Source organism: Eubalaena glacialis, chromosome 1 (genome assembly GCF_028564815.1).
Source record: "Eubalaena glacialis isolate mEubGla1 chromosome 1, mEubGla1.1.hap2.+ XY, whole genome shotgun sequence".
In the NCBI taxonomy this organism is placed as follows: Eukaryota; Metazoa; Chordata; class Mammalia; order Artiodactyla; family Balaenidae; genus Eubalaena; species Eubalaena glacialis.
The window spans coordinates 230,633,083-230,656,076 of NC_083716.1; the positions used below are offsets into that span (position 1 = coordinate 230,633,083).

The 22,994-nt window shown below is 39.2% G+C and overlaps 1 protein-coding gene across 2 annotated transcripts in view; it reads right to left on the minus strand.

The window, feature by feature from the left end:
• PID1 (phosphotyrosine interaction domain containing 1) overlaps positions 1–22,994 on the minus strand; it is a 254,086-nt gene that overhangs the window by 120,483 nt on the left and 110,609 nt on the right. For both annotated transcript variants that reach the window (XM_061205661.1, XM_061205670.1), the window contains exon 2: positions 17,401–17,547. In XM_061205661.1, the coding sequence (XP_061061644.1) occupies positions 17,401–17,547 (147 nt within the window). The remainder of the gene's footprint in view (positions 1–17,400; positions 17,548–22,994) is intronic.

Consider the following 22,994-nt stretch of genomic DNA (forward strand, 5'->3'; position numbering starts at 1 on the left):
TAAAGCAATTTTACTCCAATAAAGATGTTAAAAAAATAAAATGAAATAAAACAAATAAAATAAAATATGAAAGTAAATATAAGAAGAAACTTTTGAAATAATTATAATTTCCCTTTTAAGCAGGGCTAGGGTGTGAGGGAGAGATATAGTTTATGTTTCATTTTTCATTATTATTTAAAGCTTTTGTCCATGCAGATATTGCTTTGATAAAAAAAATTTGAGGCTAAAAAATCACCTGCAGAAATAAGTTCAGGCTTGTATGAGATTATAATCACAGTCTATACTGTCTAATGCTTCCTTATTTAATGCTCATTTTTCCATTTAACAAAGAATAAATTAAGCTAGCCCTAGAGTGTCAGGCAAAGTGTTGCTGTTAACATTTCACTTCCTCATTACAGGTGCCTCTAATGTAAAAGGTGAATAGAACACTGGGAAAAAAATGATATAACAAAGAATGATAAGTAGAAAAAAAATATATATATAATTGAAAACGTCTTTTAAACATTAACTAATTGTATTCAAGCATTATATTTACATGAAGCAGATTTTAGTTTGGAAGTTATAATAACCTTGTAACCATCTCTAACAAGTAGTACAATCTCTGCTGGAAACAAACCATAAAGCATATTATTAATGAGTTTTTGCCAACTTAATTGGTTTTCTGTGTGGTGTTTCTGTAGGTCGCCTAACAGATGAAGCCTACCACAGAGGAACTATATTTTATCCACAGAATTAATCCAGGAAAACATGCAGAATAATTAAAATGTTTTCTGAATAAATGAACCCTAAATTCACATAATGATTAAATTTTCAGAACTAAACCAACAAATTGTTTCAAAGACAAACTGTCTAATGAGGAAATCATGAGAGAAAAAATAACTTCGTAACAAGATACTTCTCTCAGGCACACACATTACACTGATGATAGCTTCCAAACCATCTTCAAAATTATCCTTTAAACTTTGTTGGGAATGGGGAGAAAACATTATTCTCACTCCCTGTGGCAGAATTGTGGACTTTTTTTACAAACAGTGTTTAATATGCTCACTACGCTGAACCATAACGAACTACAAATGCTCACAACTTTGTGTGAGAAAGCTGACCCCATTTAAAATGTTAACATATCTCTTCTTTTTCAGAAATATTGATAAGTAAATAAGACAAAGAAATGTGGCTCAACATAGGAGCAACCTTCGTCATTTTTCTATTTTTCTAAGTAGTTTTCTGAATTGCAATGAAAGAATTTTCTTAGGCTCAAGAAATAATAAACTTAACCTAAACAACTTATTAGCTGTGAATGTTATATTTTTGCCTGAAAGTTCTTACACTTCTAGAACTACCCATTTATAAGGGTAGAACCTACAGTAAATGAACTAATGGCCACCCAAAGATATTAGGTCCTAATCTCTGGAGCCTGTAAATGTTATAAGGAAAAAGGGTCTTTGCAGATTTGGATAAATTAAGGATCTTGAGATGAGGGGATTATCCTGGATTGTCTGGTAGACTTTAATTCTGATCACATATGTCCTTATAAGGGAAAGGCAGAGAGAGATTTGATACAGGCAGAAGAGGAGAAGGCAGTGTGGCCAGAGATAGAGATCGGAGTGATGTGGCCACAAGCCAGGTAATGCCTGCAGCCACCATAAACTGGAAGAGGCAAGGAACAGGCTCTCCCTTAGAGCATCCAGAGGGAGCGTGGAATTGCCGACATGGTGATTTCTGCCCAGTGATACTGATTTTGTCTTCTGGCCTCCAGATATGTGTGAGAATAAATTTCTGCTCTTTTAAGTATTATACTAAGTTTGCCACCAAGCAACTCTGAGGAAACCAGTACCCCATCCTTGCAAACATGTAAGAGTAGGATTACACTTATTATGCTGAACAGACCAGACTAGTCTGCCACCAGACAAGTCACAAGTTAGATGGGAAAATGTCACTTTTCCTGAAGCTATGGAAATTTTGATTTGGGCAGAAAGAAGAAACAAATGTCTAAGTTGGTGACTTAGAGGGAGCTTTTTGCCAAATGCTCTATGGAGAATGTAGTTTCTTACAGATAACTTTCCAGGCAACCTCTTCATCCAAGGAATTTTTTTCTTCAATAATTACTTTTAAAAACTAATTACAAAATTAATGTATGTTCATTGTTGAAAATTTATAAAATGCAAAAAAAGCAAAAAATAAGAAAATCAAAAGTTCTACCTATAATCGACTATCCAGGGATATTTCTGTTCATATTTTAGTGTGATCCATCTATTATGAATATTTGCATATAATTATTTTATTTTTATTTTATTTTACAAAAATAGGATCTAATAACACTTTGCAACCAGCTTTTTTAATTCATTTAATACATTATGAACATTTTCCTCATCAGCATAATTTCTACAACAAAATTTTTAATGACTGCATGTTTTCCATAGTATTGTAGAGCCAAAATATTATAATTTCTTTCATTTAGATTATTTTCCCACTTTTCGCTAATGAGTCTTTGCTGATTTCCGAAGAGTTTTTAAAGGCAAGAAGTAAAGTAGGCAGTGACATTACAAATTTGGAAATATCAGACGATATCATCTTTGACAATATACGAAGGTTAAGCTTTAATGTCAAATCTGGTTCCCTAGAGTAAAATGGTCATTTTCAGCCACAGCCCTCACAGTGTGTGGGGCAGCAGGAAATAAATAGTTTGAAGGTATAAGGATCCCCAGAGAACCCCTCAATGGGCCAAATCAATCATGGGAAAGATTAACCTCTTAAAGAAGTCTGCCATGTTACTCAACAAGCATTCAGGCAGAACGATAATCTACATTCTAAACACTTTTGTCAGCTGAAATAAAGACACTTCCCAGGATGAAATGATTTTAGTCATCATATAACAAAAGTGAACTCATGAAGGACGAAGAACTTTGTTGAAGTCACCACTGCTGTCAGTGGGAAGACTAAAGCGTAGAATTCAAAGTCGTAAGTTAGGACTCATGGCCAAAAAGTTTACATTAAAACCATAAATGAAATATCCCTCCACACTAGGTACCACAGCAGCAGCGTAAGTAGCCTGTATCTTGAACACACATACAGAGACCAATCCTAAAACAATGTACAGGGGCTTCAGCTGTCCCGGGAGTTATATCCATTTTTCCTCCTGATACTTCTGAGAGTTGAACAGGATGGTGAGGAGAGCGGGCAATGTGCGTAGGATGAGGAGGGAAGAAGAAGGCTGAGGCGTGATTCAGTGCCCTGTGGGGAGGACAGCGTCCCCTGGTTTTCCTAATGCTCCTTTCCCAGTGATTCTTCTTTCTCTCTATCATCCTTAAACTGCGTGATTACATAATAGTCCCTACTCACCAGGTACTTGTGGAGATTAAATGCGTTAATCATGAAAAGCGCTCAGAACTGTGCTGGGTCCGCCCAGTCGTGCTCAGCGTGTTATTCTTATTGGTCCTCACATATTTCACCAAGTCTAAGGTGGCCATTGTTTTCCATGTTTTAACAACCCTAAGAATCAGACGTGTGTTAGCGTCGATGGCATCACAAAATGATCAGTGACAGCATTTTTCTTTTATGGTGGTAAAACTGGAAGTGTCTTAGATTCAATGAATTCAGCATGAGACCTTCTCCTGCACAGGATGTTGAGATGTCTGAATCGTGGATTTAAGCCCTGAAGAGTGTGCATATAAACTGTGAACACCGTACCAGATTCTGCCAAAGAAAAGTCATTGAATAAATAAGCTCTGCAGTCAAAAAAAAAAGCATGATTATATGTGTAAGTTTGTGTGTGGGCGTGCCTATCCCACTCCATCCTCTTCTCCCGGCCCCATTCTCCTTGAGAACATCCTCAAGACATCCATGAAGCTCCAAATCCATTTAACGAGATGCCCTTTGGGTGTTGCCACTGGTGGTGCCACAGACATCTCAAATTTCATAAGCTTGAACCCATTACCTCTTCTGAAACCCTGCCTCTCTTTCTCTACTCTAACCTGGACTAATGGGCTGCTACACAGAAACATCTTCCATAAGAATTCAAGGGAATGGGCTGGGCCATAGCACAGGAGGAAAGGAAGCCTTTGCCTTGTGACCCGAGGACACTGCATTTTCCTCAACCACCATTGCCCTACCCTGCAGAGTATATGTGTCTCCCTCAAGGTCATTAAGCCTGGAGAACTTTTTTTTTTTTTTTAATAAGAGGGAATGACCTTTTTTTTTTTTAATTAATTAATTTATTTATTTATTTTTGGCTGTGTTGGGTCTTCGTTTCTGTGCTAGGGCTTTCTCTAGTTGCGGCAAGTGGGGGCCACTCTTCATTGCGGTGCGTGGGCCTCTCACTATCGGGGCCTCTCACTATCGCGGCCTCTCTTGTTGCGGAGCACAGGCTCCAGACGCGCAGGCTCAGTAATTGTGGCTCACGGGCCTAGTTGCTACGCGGCATGTGGGATCTTCCCAGACCAGGGCTCGAACCCGTGTCCCCTGCATTGGCAGGCAGATTCTCAACCACGGCGCCACCAGGGAAGCCCCTGGAGAACTTTTTTGTAGTGGACACTTTTGTTCCCTCTCTAATGTCTCCTGCCCTCTTCCCTCCTACTGGAATTTGCAGATTCAAAAGCAAATAAATGTTAATGGTTTAAGTCAATTCGAATTAGGTTTCCTGTTATTTCAACCCAAAGCATCCAACACCACTGTTCATCTTTGTGTCCCTATTAATAGCCTGGAACATCTTGAGGGTGTGCAATATATTCTTGTGGATGAAGAAAAAAATGAGAGAAGAAAATCAGGAAGAAAGGAAGGGAGGAGGGAAGGGGGAAGGGAAGGAAAGAGAAAGAAAATTTACAAATCAACAGAGAATAAAAATTGCAGAAAAATAAAAGTTTGTTGATATGAGCTAACAAATGTTAGCTCATATCAACTTTCACCCTCCTCCATTTGGGGAGACAAGCAGAAGTGACTGTGCTTTGATTTGTTTACAGGGAACTCTGAGAAAGAATGAAGAGAAAATAAATTAGAATTAAATATCATCCACTCTGAATTTAGAGGAAAATAACTCATAAAGACCATGGGACCAAATCTTATTTCATATATCACTATTTCTTGTTTTATTTGTATTCTGTCTTCATATCTAAATCAGAAACTTATTTTGCAAGGAGAAAGTCTCTATAATTGGCATAACTGAGTTCATACAATGTCCAAAATGACCTACACCAAGAAAGGGCTGCAAAACGCATTAGATGAGGATGACAATATAATCAATGTTTCTCCCTTCTGTTAGTGTGTAAAAACAATGGGCCTTTAGCTAAAGTGAGAAAACATAACTGTATTTCTAATGAAATACACAACTGATCAAATAAACACAAAATAGAAGTATACATAATAGATACATATGACGCTAATTTTAAATATATTTAAATTCAAATCGGGAGGTCTTATTAGATAACTGGGGTCGCTGGAACCCACTTCTAAGACTGGCCATTTCACCTGTGCATGAAATGGTAGGAGTTGAGGAAGTTGAGGGTTTCCTGCTACGCCTTCAGTTCAGAAACTCTCCTCTCTGTCCCATAAGACTGTAAATCAACCACATCCTTTCTGAGAGCTAAGGGACGACCACTGGCACGCCTGAACACAGGAATCTCAAAGAGAGTAAAGTAAAAATGGTTCCGGTTTATGAATCATTAACTCCTTCTTAGAGACTGGTGTGTTTGATGGTTTCCGCCCTCACAATTGGGAAGAAGACAGCAAGGGCCTTAGATGCCAGGCCAAGTGCCTCACTCAGGAGGAGGTGAGATTTGGGAACCGGAGCATCACTTGGCGAGCAGGTCCAGGTGAGATGCTGGTGGGGCCCACAGGGAAGGGTGAAGGGACGGGGCAGCTGGACAGCTACCAAGCTGCAGAATGAAGGCAAAGGCACCCTCAGCATAAACAATAAGGGAACGGAAAGGGAGGGAATTGGAAAGAAACGTCACATGCTTAACTAGCCCTATTCACCAGCAACTCCCAAAGCCTGCCTGGTGGCCAAAAGGAGCATCCCCTCTGGAGACCATCCCTCAAGACCTAGCTTAGGACCCTGGCTCGGCCCAGCGATGCTGAGAGGGTGTAGAGGAAGACAACCAGGTAAATCCAGAGTAAAGGCAGACAGACCCAGACCCAAACAGGAGCCCTATGTAAATAACTTCTAATTTTCCTGCTTTTCCTTCTTATCTCTTTCCCCACACATCTTCCCTTGGTATTTCTCTTCCATGTTATTTCCCTTCTTAGAAATGACCACTAATCACAAACTTTATAAAAAGTTTTAAATAAAAGATAAATGTTGTAAGATGTCCCACCTCTGGTTTTGTGTCAGTTTATTTGTTACGGCATTGCTGCTATTTTGCTTTAAAACTGTAAGCACCATGTAGCTGGGGACCATCTCTGTGGAATGGATGTTGTACAGGGTCCACATGGCTGTACAGGAACTCATTGGACATTTCATGGTTTGTCCCATATATATTTGTTACAAGGCATATGACTTCTCATCGTAGACTGTCCTTTCTTTCTTAAAGAAAACCAAATTTGAGAATCCAAGCAGTATATCTGGGATGAAATTATGATGCTGTTAGTACACTCTCCTCATCCTTCTGGTTTTCAGAAGCAAAGAGAAGATTCTAATTCAATTAAACAAGGTAAATCCTTGACTCTTGGACTTTTAGGTAAGAGGATGCCTGAGATATACTGACCCAGGTTAAGGCCTATGAAAGAGGCAGAAACTGAAACCTGCAGAAGAGAAACTTGCTTAAATGCACATGACACAAACAGCCAACCAGTTTTAAGAGCTGTCTCTGGTCACTGAGAAGCAGTGGACTCTAGTGGGAATGAGCACAGGCTGTGGAGCCAGAGTGATGAAATTCAAATCCAGGCTCTGCCAGTGACGCACTGGGGACCCTGGGACAGATTGAGCCTCCCTGTGCCTCAACTAGCTCATCTGTGAAATGGGGCTACAGATGGCACTTGATCCGCTGAGTCGTCCTGAGGATTAAATGGCTCAGTACCATGAAAAGTACATAGGTGAATGCTTACTTATTGTACTAATAAACATTAGCTTTTCACTAGCATCTATTTCTGTAGTATTAGTATTTTATTATGATTTTTATCATCATCAGATCACCATTTCATGAAGGCTTTGAGGCCTTTGGTGAGTAGGCCCGGAAGTGAGTCAATCCAAAAGAGGACAAGCACTTCCTGTAGGACACGACACCACACACCATGCTGTCTGAAGGGTGCACATCCGACGCGAAAATGACAGAGCCCAATCTTTGCTTAGATGTCAGCCTCCTGGTCAGCTGTGTGGCAAACCCAGTCTAACCCCCGCAGTGCCAGCTGACCACACACACCATTTCCCCACATCTCTCACTTCCCTACTGTGTCTCCATTTACGTCACTTATGTTGCTCTGTCCACACCCTCCTCTCTGGTTCAGGTCCTCAACCTCAAAGCACGTCCAGGCGCCACTTGCATGTAAATTACACATGAAATCTAAAGTGCAGGCTCTTGTTCCCACCAGTAAGCTGAGTGCCTGAATCAAAATCTTTGGAAAGAAGGTCCAGAAATCTGGCCTCCAGGGGTTTCTGTTACACGTACGAGTATCGGAAGCACTCTCAATTTATCTGGGCACTCACCTCATGCCTCCTACTTGACTATAAATTGCTTTACTCACTCACAACACCTACTTTGATTCCTTTCACCACAATTCTATGTACACAGTAGGTTTTCAATGACTATTAATTAACTAAATGTTTGCTAACAAGCCAAAGCCACCTTAGGATCCCATCATGTTAGGCAGGGGAAGACGGGCAAGATAAGCCATCGTCTCCACTGCAAAATCTGACACAGCCTCTGATACTCTGAACAGCTCCAACAAGCGTCCTAATGGTATGCGGTGGATTGTACAGTTAAATAACTCCACTCCAAAAAAAAAAAAGTGGCAGCAGTAGAGGAGAATGCACAAAGACCCAGCTGCCTGCAACATGAATAGCCTGGCGGGGCCATCCCACCAGAACCCACGGAGAATACAGATCAGAGGGAAATGGGAAATCTGAGAACTGCCAGGGCCTCGACCTCGCCAACCATAATCCATTTTCAACTCCCCTTTCCTTTGCTTCCCCTCGCCTCTGTCCCTCCCCAAACCTAAAGTTATGCAGCACAACTTGAGAGCTGTAAGGCAAAAAGAACCGCCACTGTGTGGAGACGAAGGGTCCCGATGCTGGCTCTGCAGCTGGGCCCCGGCTACATTGTGCTCATTATTCCTGGCAGGCCTGAGCCAGGAGGGAGATCCTTCTGCAGCTGGCATTTTGTGAGCTAAATTACTCGCAAGAATCAGAGAGGAAACACTGCACTTTGTTCCTGGGGATAATCTGAAAAAAAAAAAAAAAAAAAAGGCGGAGGCCTGAAGATTTTTAAACAGAAATTTCAAGGCTCAAAAATCTACCTTTGTTTTGTTGTTTTGAAACCAAAGAATATGACTCTGAACACAAAGGTGACATTGTCCCTGAGAATGAAAGGCTGTAACTCCAGGACGTTTGCAATTAAAATTTAAATATGTAAAGTGGATTATTGTATGCAATTTGAAGAATGATACATTAGAGGTTTTCTTCCTTGAAACAGAATCAAAAAGCTGGAAAGTACCTCAAGAAGTGTTGGCCCAGATCCCTGATTCCAGGATTATGATTATCTACACCTGGAATCTCCTCTTCAAGATTTCTAGGGCTGAAGAGGTCATAAATTTTTTATAGCCCGGTGGAAGCGGTTTTCACGTTGAATGCAGAAGTTCTTCCCTGTATCCAGCTGAAATCATTGCTGACTTCCCTTTGTCTAAGTAGCCCCACAGACTGATGCCAGGGCAACCCTCACTCTCTTTGGCATGCTCTTCTGAATTCCTTCTATTTCTTTTTCGGCATCCCTCTAGAAGTAAAATAAATAAACATGACCTAAAGCAGTACACAGAAAAAAATTACTCCGTGAATCTTGAACCCTATATTCCTTGTCAGAAATATTATAGCTTTTATTCTCCTAGCAAATATTTCTCTCTCTCTCTCTCTCTCTCTCACACACACACACACACACACACACACACACACATCTCTTTTGTATCTGGATTGCATTGCTAGGTCTTTTTATTTTGTAATTGCATTTTCCCTCACATTTAAACATGCTCTGTAGACTTTATCAAACTTCTCCTTATACTGGTCTCTAATTGACTTCATCTTGCTTCTGAGGGACCATTTTTCCCAACAGGAACAGAATTCAAAATGACTTTAGGAAATCTCTAAAGGAAATATAACCCAATTTGATTTCTTATCACTTTCAAATTTAATGAGTAGTTTTATAATTCCTTTATATCACCAGTTCACCAAAAGCATTGCATACAATGGGACTGAAGGCAATTCTGTGGGTCCACTCTCTCCTACTGAAGCAGAGCCACTGGCCGCTGCTTTCTGGAAGCTGGAAGTTCACCTTAGCAGAATTACCATTTAAAAACACTTTTTCAAATGGAGTCATATAACTCACTTGCCTAAATCCCTCGAATACTTCTCCATAGTACTCAGAACAAAATCTAAACTCCTTGCCATGACATCAAGGCTCCCTATAGCAGGACGCGCACCAGACTCCACTACAAACCACAACTTTCTCACCTTCCCAGGTTCGCTGGCCCATTGTTTTCCGTCTAAAATGCACAAGACCATTTCCACCTCTGGGAATTAGCCCTCCCGCTCCTTCTGCCTGACAGATTCTTCTCCAAGTTCTTCACACGCTGGCTTTCTCACCAGCCAATGTCTGTTCGTCTGTGCTTATTCCTCCCTCCTCCTTCAACTACCAGTTAAGCCCCATAAAGATGCTGGGTGGGGTCTTGCTCTCAGTGCCTCCTGTGCCGGGCAGACACTGAGCACCCAGAGTATTTGTGGGATGAATGGATGTGTGTGAGGTTTTGTACACACACTCAAGATTGTTGCAGGCTCCAATCGGACCACAGCTATGCAAGAACTGGGGAGGGGACGGAATACTGCAGCAGGAAAGATCAATGGATCTTTGCTTCCCTAACCTGGAAAGCAATAAGGAAAGGAGCATACCTACAGGTTATAAAAGAAATCCACAAGCAAATATGCATTTTCCTGCCCGTTAGTTTAATTTCACTACTCAAAACAAATTTGTGATGACAAAATATGCATAAGACATATTTTCTTTGTTACCTCTAAACCGATGACTATATTCATCAACATATGCAAAAAAGAATATTGTGTGAGAAAGAAGCCAAAAGCTTACCAAAATTATGCATTACATTTCTAGTTTTCTTTCCATTTCAGCATTATGGTTTACATAAATGAGAAACGTTTTTTAAATGGATTCTGAGGCATGAATATTGGCATAAATTTTGAGAGCTGAAGCAAAACAAAAATGTAAAAATTACCCCCAAAGGATTTGGAAGTACAACCATTGAGAAATTTGTTTTGTTTTTTGATCTTTAAGATATATTTTATTCAGACTGCAAATACAAAGGGAGGAATTATCATTAAGGACAGGACTTTTCTTGTCAGGTGCAAAGTTCCATAGGGCTACAGAAAATATGCTAAGAGTTGAGAGCAGTGAGCTGTTTGTGGTGAGGCTCTCCAGGGAGCAGGAGGCCAGTCAGCTACTCAGAAGGCTGCTGATCAGGGGTCTGAAGACCCTGGGGCATCACAGGGGTCGAAAAAGGATGCATGCAGGGAGATGAGAAAATGGAGGCCAAGGGAGTGAGTTATCTGTCCAAGGTGACACGAAGTACAATTGGCTGAGTCAGGATTTGATCCCAGAGCCTGTGTTCTTCATCACTATGCTGAATTTCTTCCAATAAGGCTCTTCTTAATACAGATTATGTGGGATACATACAGGAGCACGTTGCTGGCAATTAACATGGACCTGCTGGACTGTCAGATAAAACAGACCTTCAAGATGGTGGAGGAGTAAGATGTAGAGATCACCTCCCTCCCCACAAATACATCAAAAATACATCCACATGTGGAACAACTCCCACAGAACACCTACTGAACGCTGGCAGAAGACCTCAGACTTCCCAAAAGAGGAGGAGCGAAAACCAAAGCTGAACGCCAGGAGCCATGAGAACAAAGAAGAGAAAGGGAAATTTCTCCATGCGGCATCAAGGAGCAGGGATTAAATCCCCAGAGTCAACTTGAGGTACCCTGCATCTGTGGAATACCTGAATAGAAAACAAATCGACCCAAAATTGAGGCAGTGGACTTTGGGAGCAACTGTAGACTTTGGGATTCCTGTCGGCGACTGACTTGTTTCTGATTTTTATGTTTATCTTAGTATAGATTTTAGCGCTTGTTATCATTGGTAGATTTGTTTATTGGTTTGGTTGCTCTCTTCTTTCTCTTTTTTAATTACATTCTTATTTTTTAATTTTAATTATTTTTTTATTTTTTAATTTGATTATTTTATTTCATTCTATTTTATTTTATTTATTTATTATTTTTAATTATTTTTTTTTCTTTCTTTTTTTCTCCCTTTTCTTCTGAGCTGTGTGGCTAACAAGGTCCTGGTGCTCTGGCCTGATGTCAGACCTGAGCCTCTGAGGTGGGAGAGCCGAGTTCAGGACATTGGACCACCAGAGACCTCCCAGCTGCATATAATATCAACTGGCAACAGCTCTCCCAGAGATCTCCGTCTCAATGCTAAGACCCAGCTCCGCTCAATGACCAGCAAGCTCCAATGCTGGACACCCCATACCAAACAACTAGCAAGAAAGGAACACAAACCCACCCATTAGCGGGGAGGCTGCCTACAATCATAATAAGTTCACAGACACCCCAAAACACACCACCGAATGTGCTCCTGCCCACCAGAAAGACAAAATCCATTCTCATCCACCAGAACACAGGCTCCACTTTCCTCCACCAGGAAGCCTACACAGCCCAATGAACCAACCATACCCACTGGGGGCAGACACCAAAAACAACGGGAATTACTAACCTGCAGCCTACAAAAAGGAGACCCCAAACACAGTCAGTTAAGCAAAATGAAAAGACAGATAAATACGCAGCACATGAAGAAGCAAAGTAAAAACCCACCAGACCAAACAAATTAAGAGGAAATAGGCAGTCTACCTGAAAAAGAATTCAGAGTAATGATAGTAAAGATGATCCAAAATCTTGGAAACAGAATGGAGAAAATACAAGAAACGTTTAACAAGGACCTAGAAGAACTAAAGACCAAACAAACAATGATAAACAACACAAAAAATGAAATTAAAAATTCTCTAGAAGGAATCAATAGCAGAATAACTGAGGCAGAAGAACAGATAAGTGACCTGGAAGATAAAATAGTGGAAATAACTACCACGGAGCAGAATAAAGAAAAAAACATGAAAAGAATTGAGGACAGTCTCAGAGACCTCTGGGACAACATTAAACGCACAAACATTCGAATTCTAGGGGTCGCAGAAGAAGAAGAGAAAAAGAAAGGGTCTGAGAAAATATTTGAAGAGATTATAGTTGAGAACTTCCCTAATATGGGAAAGGAAACAGTCAGTCAAGTCCAGGAAGCACAGAGTCCCATACAGGATAAATCCAAGGAGACATATGCCAAGACACATATTAATCAAACTATCAAAAATTAAATACAAAGAAAAAATATTAAAAGCAGAATGGGAAAAGCAACAAATAACATACAAGGGAATCCCCATAAAGTTAACAGCTGATCTTTCAGCAGAAACTCTGCAAGCCAGAAGGGAGTGGCAGGACATATATAAACTGATGAAAGGGAAAAACCTACAATCAAGATTACTATATCCAGCAAGGATCTCATTCAGATTCGATGGAGAAATTAAAACATTTATGGACAAGAAAACCTAAGAGAATTCAGCACCACCAAACCAGCTTTACAGAAATGCTAAAGGAACTTCTCTAGGCAGGAAAGGGACAAGAGAGGGACAAGACTACAATAACAAACCCCAAACAATTAAGAAAATGGTAATAGGAACATACATATCAATAATTACCTTAAATGTAAATGGATTAAATGCTCCAACCAAAAGACACAGACTGGCTGAATGGATACAAAAACAAGACCCGTATATATGCTGTCTACAAGACAGCCACTTCACACCTAGGGACACATACAGACGGAAAGTGAGGGGATGGAAAAAGATATTCCATGCAAACGGAAATCAAAGGAAAGCTGGAGTAGCAACTCTAATATCAGACAAAATCGACTTTAAAATAAAGACTATTACAAGAGACAAAGAAGGACACTACATAGTGTTCAAGGGATCAATCCAAGAAGAAGATATAACAATTGTAAATATTTATGCACCCAACATAGGAGCACCTCAATACATAAGGCAAATGCTAACAGCCAAAAAAGGGGAAATCAACAGTAACACAAAAGTAGTATGGGACGTTAACACCTCACTTTCACCAATGGATAGATCATCCAAAATGAAAATAAATAAGGAAACACAAGCGTCAAATGACACATTAAACAAGACGGACTTAACTGATATTTATAGGACATTCCATCCAAAAATAACAGAATACACTTTCTTCTCAAGTGCTCATGGAACATTCTCCAGGATAGATCATGCCTTGGGTCACAAATCAAGCTTTGGTAAATTTAAGAAAATTGAAATTGTATCAAGTACTTTTTCTGACCAAAATGCTGTAAGACCAGATATCAATTACAGGAAAAAAAACTGTAAAAAATACAAACACATGGAGGCTAAGCAATATACTACTAAATAACAAAGAGATCAAAGAGGAAATCAAAGAGGAAATCAGAAGATACTTAAAAAAAAATGACAATGAAAACACGACGACCCAAAACCTATGTGATGTAGCAAAAGCAGTTCTAAAAAGGAAGTTTATAGCAGTACAATCCTACCTCAAGGAACCAGAAAAATCTCAAATAAACAACCTAATCTTATACCTAAAGCAATTAGAGAAAGAAGAACAAAAAAAAACCAAAGTTAGCAGAGGGAAAGAAATCATAAAACTCAGATCAGAAAGAAATGAAAAAGAAATGAAGGACACAATAGCAAACATCAATAAAACCAAAAGCTAGTTCTTTGAGAAGATAAACAAAATTGATAAACCATTAGCCAGACTCATCAGGAAAAAAGGGAAAAGACTCAAGTCAACAGAATTAGAAATAAAAAAGGAGAAGTAACAACTGACACTGCAAAAATACAAAGAATCATGAGAGATTACTACAAGCAACTCTATGCCAATAAAATGGACAACCTGGAAGAAATGGACAAATTCTTAGAAAAGCACAAACTTCTGAGACTGAACCAGGAAGAAACAGAAAATAAAAACAGACCAATCACAAGTACTGAAATTGAGACTGTGATTAAAAATCTTCCAACAAACAAAAGCCCAGGACCAGATGGCTTCACGGACAAATTCTATCAAACATTTAGAGAAGAGCTAACACCTATCCTTCTCAAACTCTTCCAAAATATAAGACAGAGGAACACTCCCAATCTCATTCTACGAGACCACCATCACCCTGAAAACAAAACTAGACAAAAATGTCACACAAAAAGAAAACTACAGACCAATAACACTGATGAACATAGATGCAAAATCCTCAACAAAATACTAGCAAACAGAATCCAACAGCACATGAAAAGGATCATACACCATGATCAAGTGGGGTTTATCCCAGGAATGCAAGGATTCTTCAATATATGCAAATCAATCAATGTGATAAACCATGTTAAAAAACTGAAGGATAAAAGCCATATGATAATCTCAATACATGCAGAAAAAGCTTTCGACAAAATTCAACACCCATTTATCATAAAAACTCTCCAGAAAGTAGGCATAAAGGGAACTTACCTCAAACGTAATAAAGGCCATATATGACAAACCACAGCCAACATCGTTCTCAATGGTGAAAAACTGAAACCATTTCCACTAAAATCAGGAACAAGAAAAGGGTGCCCACTCTCACCACTATTATTCAACATAGTTTTGGAAGTTTTAGCCACAGCTATCAGAGAAGAAAAAGAAATAAAAGGAATCCAAATTGGAAAAGAAGTAAAGCTGTCACTGTTTGCAGATGACATGATACTATACATAGAGAATCCTAAAGATGCTACCAGAAAACTACTAGAGCTAATCAATAAATTTGGTAAAGTAGCAGGATACAAAATTAATGCACAGAAATCTCCTGCCTTCCTATACAGTAATGATGAAAAATCTGAAAGAGAAATTAAGGAAACACTCCCAACAAAAAGAATAAAATACCTAGGAATAAACCTACCTAAGGAGACAAAAGACCTGTATGCAGAAAACAATAAGACACTGATGAAAGAAATTAAAGATGATACAAACAGATGGAGAGACATACCATGTTCTTGGATTGGAAGAATCAACAATGTGAAAATGACTATACTACCCAAAGCAATCTACAGGTTCAATGCAATCCCTGTCAAACTCCCAATGGCATTTTTCCAAGAACTAGAACAAAAAATGTCACAATATGTTTGGAACCACAAAAGACCCCGGATAGCCAAAGCAATCTTGAGAAAGAAAAACGGAGCTGGAGGAATCAGGCTCCCTGACTTCAGACTATACTACAAAGCTACAGTAATCAACACAGTATGGTACTGGCACAAAAACAGAAATATAGATCAATGGAACAGGATAGAAAGCCCAGAGATAAACCCACGCACAAATGGTCACCTTATATTTGATGAAGGAGGCAAGAATATACATTTGAGAAAAGACAGCCTTTTCAATAAGTGGTGCTAGGAAAACTGGACAGCTACATGTAAAAGAATGAAATTAGAACACTCCCTAACACCATACACAAAAATAAACTCAAAATGAATTAAAGACCTAAATGTAAGGCCAGACACTATAAAACTCTTAGAGGAAAACACAGGAAGAACAGTCTTTGACATAAATCACAGCAAGATCCTTTTTGACCCACCTCCTAGAAAAATGGAAATAAAAACAAAAATATACAAATGGGACCAAATGAAACTTAAATGCTTTTGCACAGCAAAGGAAACCATAAACAAGACGAAAAGACAACCCTCAGAATGGGAGAAAATATTTGCAAATGAAGCAACTGACAAAGGATTAATCTCCAAAACATACAAGCAGCTCACGCAGCTCAATATCTAAAAAACAAACAGCCCAATCCAAAAATGGGCAGAAGATCTAAATAGACATTTCTCCAAAGAAGATACACAGATGGCCAACAAACACATGAAAGGATGCTCAACATCACTAATCATTAGAGAAATGCAAATCAAAACTACAATGAGGTATCACCTCACACCAGTCAGAATGGCCATCATCAAAAAATCTACAAACAATAAATGCTGAAGAGGGTGTGGAGAAAAAGGAACCCTCTTGCACTGTTGGTGGGAATGTAAATTGATACAGCCACTATGGAGTACAGTATGGAGGTTCCTTGAAAAACTAAAAATAGAACTACCATATGACCCAGCAATCCCACTCCTGGGCATATACCCTGAGAAAACCATAATTCAAAAAGAGTCATGTACCACAATGTTCATTGCAGCTCTACTTACAATAGCCAGGACATGGAAGCAACCTAAGTATCCATCAACAGATGAATGGATAAAGAAGATGTGGCACATATATACAATGGAATATTACTCAGCCATAAAAAGAAATGAAATTGAGTTATTTGTAGTGAGGTGGATGGACCTAGGGACTGTCAAACAGAATGAATTAAGTCAGAAAGAGAAAAACAAATACTGTATGCAAACACATATATATGCAATCTAAAAAAAATAATGGTTCTGATGAATGGTTCTGGAATTAAGACGCAGACATAGAGAATGAATTTGAGTACATGGGGAGAGGAAAGGGTAAGCTGGGACGAAGTGGGAGAGTGGCATGGACATATATACACTACCAAATGTAAAATAGATAGCTAGTGGGAAGCAGCTGCATCCTACGGGGAGATCAGCTCAGTGCTTTGTGACCACCTAGAGGGGTGGGGTAGGGAGGGTGGGAGGGAGATGCAAGAGGGAGGGGATGTGGGTATATATGTATACATATAGCTGATTCACTTTGTTATACAGCAGAAACTAACACAACATTGTAAAGCAATTATACTCCAATAAAGATGTTAAAGAAAAAAAAGAAAATATGGCGAGATTACTATTTCATTCACACATACCAAACTTATGTCTGTATGTGAACCCCAAAATGATGAAGAGTGCTATATCATCAAGAAAAATAAAGCAGGGTATGGATTCAGACTACCGTCACTCAATGAGCTTATTCTGTTAGTCGTTTGATATTTTCATTCCTAAAAAAGTTATCACTTTGAACAAGAGCCTTAAGGGCATACATCCTTTTGTGGGTCCCACCAGGAGGTTCCCTGATGGCCACGTGCCTCATACCTTGCAGCCACTGTGAGTCCTGGTCTTCATCAGGGGCGTGGTGGTGCACAGCTCAATGGCCTCAGGCTCATGGAAAATGACTGCTGGCAGAGGTTCCTTTTTCAGTGTTAGGACATTCAACTTAGACTTCAGCATGGTCTGAAAGTGCTGGAAAGCAGAAAAAAAATAAGTCAAACAGAGTTAAATCATTTGGAACTATACAGGGTGCAACTGTACAGCAAACCCAGTGGCATGGGTTTTCAGAATTGTTTTGTTGTGATATCAGGCCAAAACAAAACAAAATCTTTGTTTTATGAATTCTGTTTTACTAGAGCAGGCCAAAAGGTATCAAGTGAAATAGAAGGAAAAAACTGTCAGGATACCACCAAAATGAAACTGTGAGAAACAGCCAACCCCTACACAGATGCCATGAAAACATGGGGCAGTGGCAGAGTCACCAGGACCTTGCTCTGAGAGGTTCTTCCAAAGTGATACGAACAGATGAGATTCTAGACATGTAATCCATGCTGAATTCAGCAAAATAAGTAAAGATGTTGGGAAGGGGATGTTACAGGAGATACTTTGGGGAAAGTCTAGAGGTAATGAAAAAGGAGAAGAGCTGATGAAAAACACACACACACAGGACTTCTGTTTTCTGCCTTCTCTACTTCTGCCATGCATTGGCTGTGGAACTTTAGAAAATTCGCTGTTTCTCAATGGACCATTTTAACTGCTGCCCCAGGCCAGGACTCTAAGTAAATATTCATTCTATATGCAACTCCTGTTGGCACTAGTTTTGAAATATGCCCAGAATCCAACCATGTTTAATCACCACTATCTATCTATATACCCAATCCAGGCACCATCATTGTTTGGTCTATTATAGCAGCTTCCAAACTAGTCCTGCCATTTCCAACCTTGCCACACAGCAGCCAAAGGGAATCTTTCTAAAATCCCACCATGGCTGTCACCCTTCTGCCAAAAGTCTCCCAAGTCTTCCCCTCTTCTCACTGAAAAATTCTAAGTCCTTACTTTGGCCTTCAAGCCCATGCATGATTCAGGGACCCAAAGTGGCTCTAACCTCATTTTCCATCCATTACCCTCCCATTTACTTGGGTCCAGTAAATGATGAATGATAAATTCATGTCAATAATCTAAAATTTTAAAAATTTTTTAAACTTAGAAAAGGATTAAACCGCAAATTAAAAAAAAAAAAAAAAAAAAGGAAGAGAAACCACCATGATTCCAGAGAGAGATTCATGGAAGAAAAGAAAAAGCTTTATTGTCAGTACTTTTAATGGCACTTTTTTCTACTTTTTGAATGGAGGACATTGATTTTCATTTTGTACTGGGCCCTACAAATTACGTAGCTAAGTTTGGTACACATAAATACTCATTACTGTCTGGTCCCTTCCCCTGCTTTATTATTCTTATCACTACTTATCACCACTATGAAGTGTATTTTATTGTCTTTCACTGTCCACTAGAATATAAGTGCCATATAAACAGAAGCTGTTTGAATCAATGAAGTCTCCCAAGTACCTAAAACATCACCTGAGACCTCACAGATGTCCAACGAGTATTTGTGGAAGGTAATGCAGGTAATAAAGTGAAAGAAAAATACACAGCACAAATGTAAAAATAATGATCTGTAAACCAGGGTTCATGAAGTATACCTGCTCACTACTTCATCCAACTTGATCTTTCTGGACCTGCTATGGTTTGTGAAACAAACACAGTACTGAAAGAAGTGAATGATGACATATATACACAAGTACATTCACCTAAATGTAAATCACCAAAAACAGTTCCCATACAACTCAATATAAAGGCAGTAGAGGTTTTGAAATCTGTATCAGGACAAGGCCTGCATTTCACAAGTCCACACAGAATCTACTAGAACTCCAACTGACCACTTTGATGATCAGTTTTACATGTTAACTTGGCGAGGCTACCATGCTCAGATATTCAATCAAATACTAATCTAGGTACTGCCATGAAGGTACTTTGTGAATGTGGTTAAAGTCCATAATCAGTTGAATGGAAGTAAGGGAGATTACTTTAGATAATCTGGGTGGGCCTGATTAAATCAAGTTAAAGGCCTTAATAGGTGAGCTGAGGCTTCCCTGAAGAAGAAATTCCACCTGTGAATAGCTATTTCAGTCTATGTCAGAGTTCCAGCCCACCCTTCCTGACAGCCTGCCCTAAGGATTTCAAACTTGCCTAGCCAGCCCCTACAATCACATAAACCAACTCCTTGAATAAACCTCTTAATATATATCTCCTAGTACTTCTGTCTTTCTGACTTAACCCTAACTGATAAAGCCACTTTTTAGAATACAAAGTTGCCAGCTCTGATATTTTTTAAATGGGAGAGAGACTTGCACTTAGGTCTCCCAAGGAGTAGTGATTTGCAGTTTTTTAAATGTAAGGAAATCTTCATATTAATTGCATAAATGCAAGTCTTCATATTAATCTGGAAGTTTCTGTCTTTGCTCTTAATTGATTCCAGTCCAAGAGGGTGCAGGTTTAGGGTTGCAAAGTGGTCTGGGAAGAGCAACAGAGATCACTGGGAGGGACAGCTGAAGTTGGTTTGCCTCTGTGAGCAACTATCTGGAGCTGTGGGATGAAGATGATAAAGGGAGAGGGGCTCAGAAGACAAAGTAATGAGCAAGTGGGGACACTCTCCCTCGGCTGCCATTTTGCTGGCGCTCTACGAGAGGTACATGAAATTGAAGCTCAACTCAGCCTGACTCGTGCCACACAGGAAGGTCCCGAAGATGGCACTAGAAGTGGCCCTGTCCTCATGCGGGTTGGACAATCAAACTGCCCAGAAGTTCTGAGACTGTCTTCCTGTCCCCATTGTAATTCCTGTCAGAACCAAATGGTTCAATTACTAGGCACACAGAGAGACTGGAAGTTACAGATGGGCACATGTAAGGCCCCCTTGCCTGGGAGCTAAGTAAAAGAAATAAGCTTTTTTTTTTAACTCTAAATTAGGGATAGGAAAATAAGGGAGTTCAAATTCCAAATTCAACACAATGTGTTGTGTAACCTCAACTACATAATTCTTCAGAGTTTGGGCATCTCCAGCCAGGTAGACAGCTGCCCTGTAATCACTCACCAATCCAACCATCCACCTTTACTCAACACCCCCACTCAGCCAGCACTGTGAGAGGCACAGCTGGAACAGAAATAAAATGTGAACCTCTGCTTGAAAGATTTCTCACAATCAGTAGAGACTATTCAATCAAATGACAACTACAATTCTACATGAGGAGTTCCTTAGAAGAGCTAAAGAAAAAGGCTAAGACAATATTTGAAAGTGAAATAGAGAAAATGTTTTTTTTTAATGTCTTTAAAACATTAAAGAAAAAAAGTGTTTTTTTTCTTTAATGGCATTGTCCTTTTTGTCCACTGTGAAAGGATGAAAGTAAAGAGGGAAATAAAATGTAGATCATGTGATGAATCATTGAGTCTACAACAATACATACTGTTACAGAAAATTAACATTTTTATGTAACTCTGAGTCTGTCTTGTAAACCTTCAGTGATCGAAGTGTAATAGCTAAAGCTGCTTCTGATAAGAACACTCTTCTGCCCCTTCCTTAGGGAAACTTCTCCACTACCATATGCTGCTTTGTGAAATGGGGCTGTCATTCATAATTCCCCACCCCCAAACATTGGGAAAGAATACGTGACACAGGCTGACCATCTGAGTACCCCCATGTACCTGGCCAAAGGAATTGGTTCAGATGAAACTCAAGATTGGCTGAACAGAATCACCTGGGAGGTTGATATGTAGGTTTGCTAAATGGGGGTAAAGAGTTCAGAGCTGCTGCTGACCTTCTCTCCCTCCAAGGTCCGTCTGTGAATGATAATACCACACAGAGACAACAGGAGAGCTTAGAAATGGAAAGTCACAGACGACAAAGCTGAGCCCCTGGATCCAGCTGCATCTGACTCAGATCTATCCACAGACTTACTGACAGAATGAACCAATACAGTGCCTTTTATGCTTAAGTGAGCTTGAGTTAGAGGATCCTCAAAATTCAGAGTCTCACCAATACAAAATTACTTTTTAATAAAAAATCATCTGTAAAAATAAAATGGAGACAAAAATTTTAAAAGGAGCTCATAAATGTTAATCCGCATAAATGAATAGCAACATTATCTTTAAAAAAGAATAGTGAATCTTGCACTTATTTGAATAGGCTGAGCCTTAATGACCAAGTACCAAATAATAATCCAAAGAAAGTATTATAGTCCCTAGGTTATTAATATTTAAGACAAAGCTCTCTGAGCTACTGCCAAAATAAGATGACTCCCAAGTCTCAAGAGACAGTCGAATACTATACCTGCAATAATACCCAATTCTTGCTGAGTAGCCAAGACCCATTTGCTATAACCAACTCTGTCAGAACTGCATGGCCTTATACTTCCTGGGCCTCAGTTTTCTCATCTGTCAACTTTAAAATGCTTGTTATGACCAGTCAAAAATAATATCACTTGTTCTTTGCATGGACATACAAGTGCAATAAAGATAATGCAACCTCAAATAACATAATCCAGTAGCATCATAAAAAGGCAACACAAGAGCAATCTAATAGAGTAGCTTGGAAAATCTACAGTCCCCAAATGACGGATGCACAGGGTTCCATAAAGAAAATGTGTCATTCATTCTTAAAGAAGGGACGTGAATAGTGTTGTAGAAAATTAGGGCACTGCCTAGGACAAATTAAACAAAGCTCTGCTTTCTACATTTGGTGCTTTATGTGCGATCCTAAAATAGAGCCTCTAAATCAAGCCCCATTATGCAGATGGGGTAATCGCCATGCCCTGTATAATTTTACAGTTGGCGCTTCCTACTCCTATTCAGACATTAATCTCTGACAGTTTAGCAGGCAGGGATTTACATATTTTACCAATTCAAATCCAGTGTATCTCACCTTTGTATTGATTCTGTATCCAAAATACAAAACTTCTTTGGAAGGCAAATCCTGCCTCCTCTTTTTCTAAGATAACTGGAACACTGTCTTCACACAAATTAGAGGGAAGGCATTAAAGGTTTTAATCCCTGGCTCATCTTTGCATTTTGAAGGCTGACTAAAATGGTCAGTTTTAACTTGCAAATTACTGATTCAGTAATGCCCTAATCAAGCTTCAGAAATATTGCAAATGTTCTCAAGAGAACCACAAGGAACAAGTGGGTGAATGGAATTAATGGGAAAAAACTCAGTACCCCAAACAAATGTTAATTTGTACAAGTGTACAAAAATCAGTAGGGCTTTGACATTCTACGCATAATCATTTTATTACTTTAGGGTTCTGTAAGAATTAGTGGAACTCAGTTGTAGTTTCCTTACATTGTATACCACTTGTCTCTTAAAGAAACAAGTGTATTCAGGCCCCACATATGAATAAAGAAACAGGTGTGATGACTTTTGTGTCCTTTAATAAATTAGATCTAATAATCTTTTGCTTATATCTAATGTATATTCTCAGATCTCTGCTTTTAAATATTTATTCTAGCACTTTTACCAAAAAACAAACCATAAAAATGAGAAAAATATTTTGTTAAACAGCAAATGATTTGTTAGATGATTAGGAGTAATT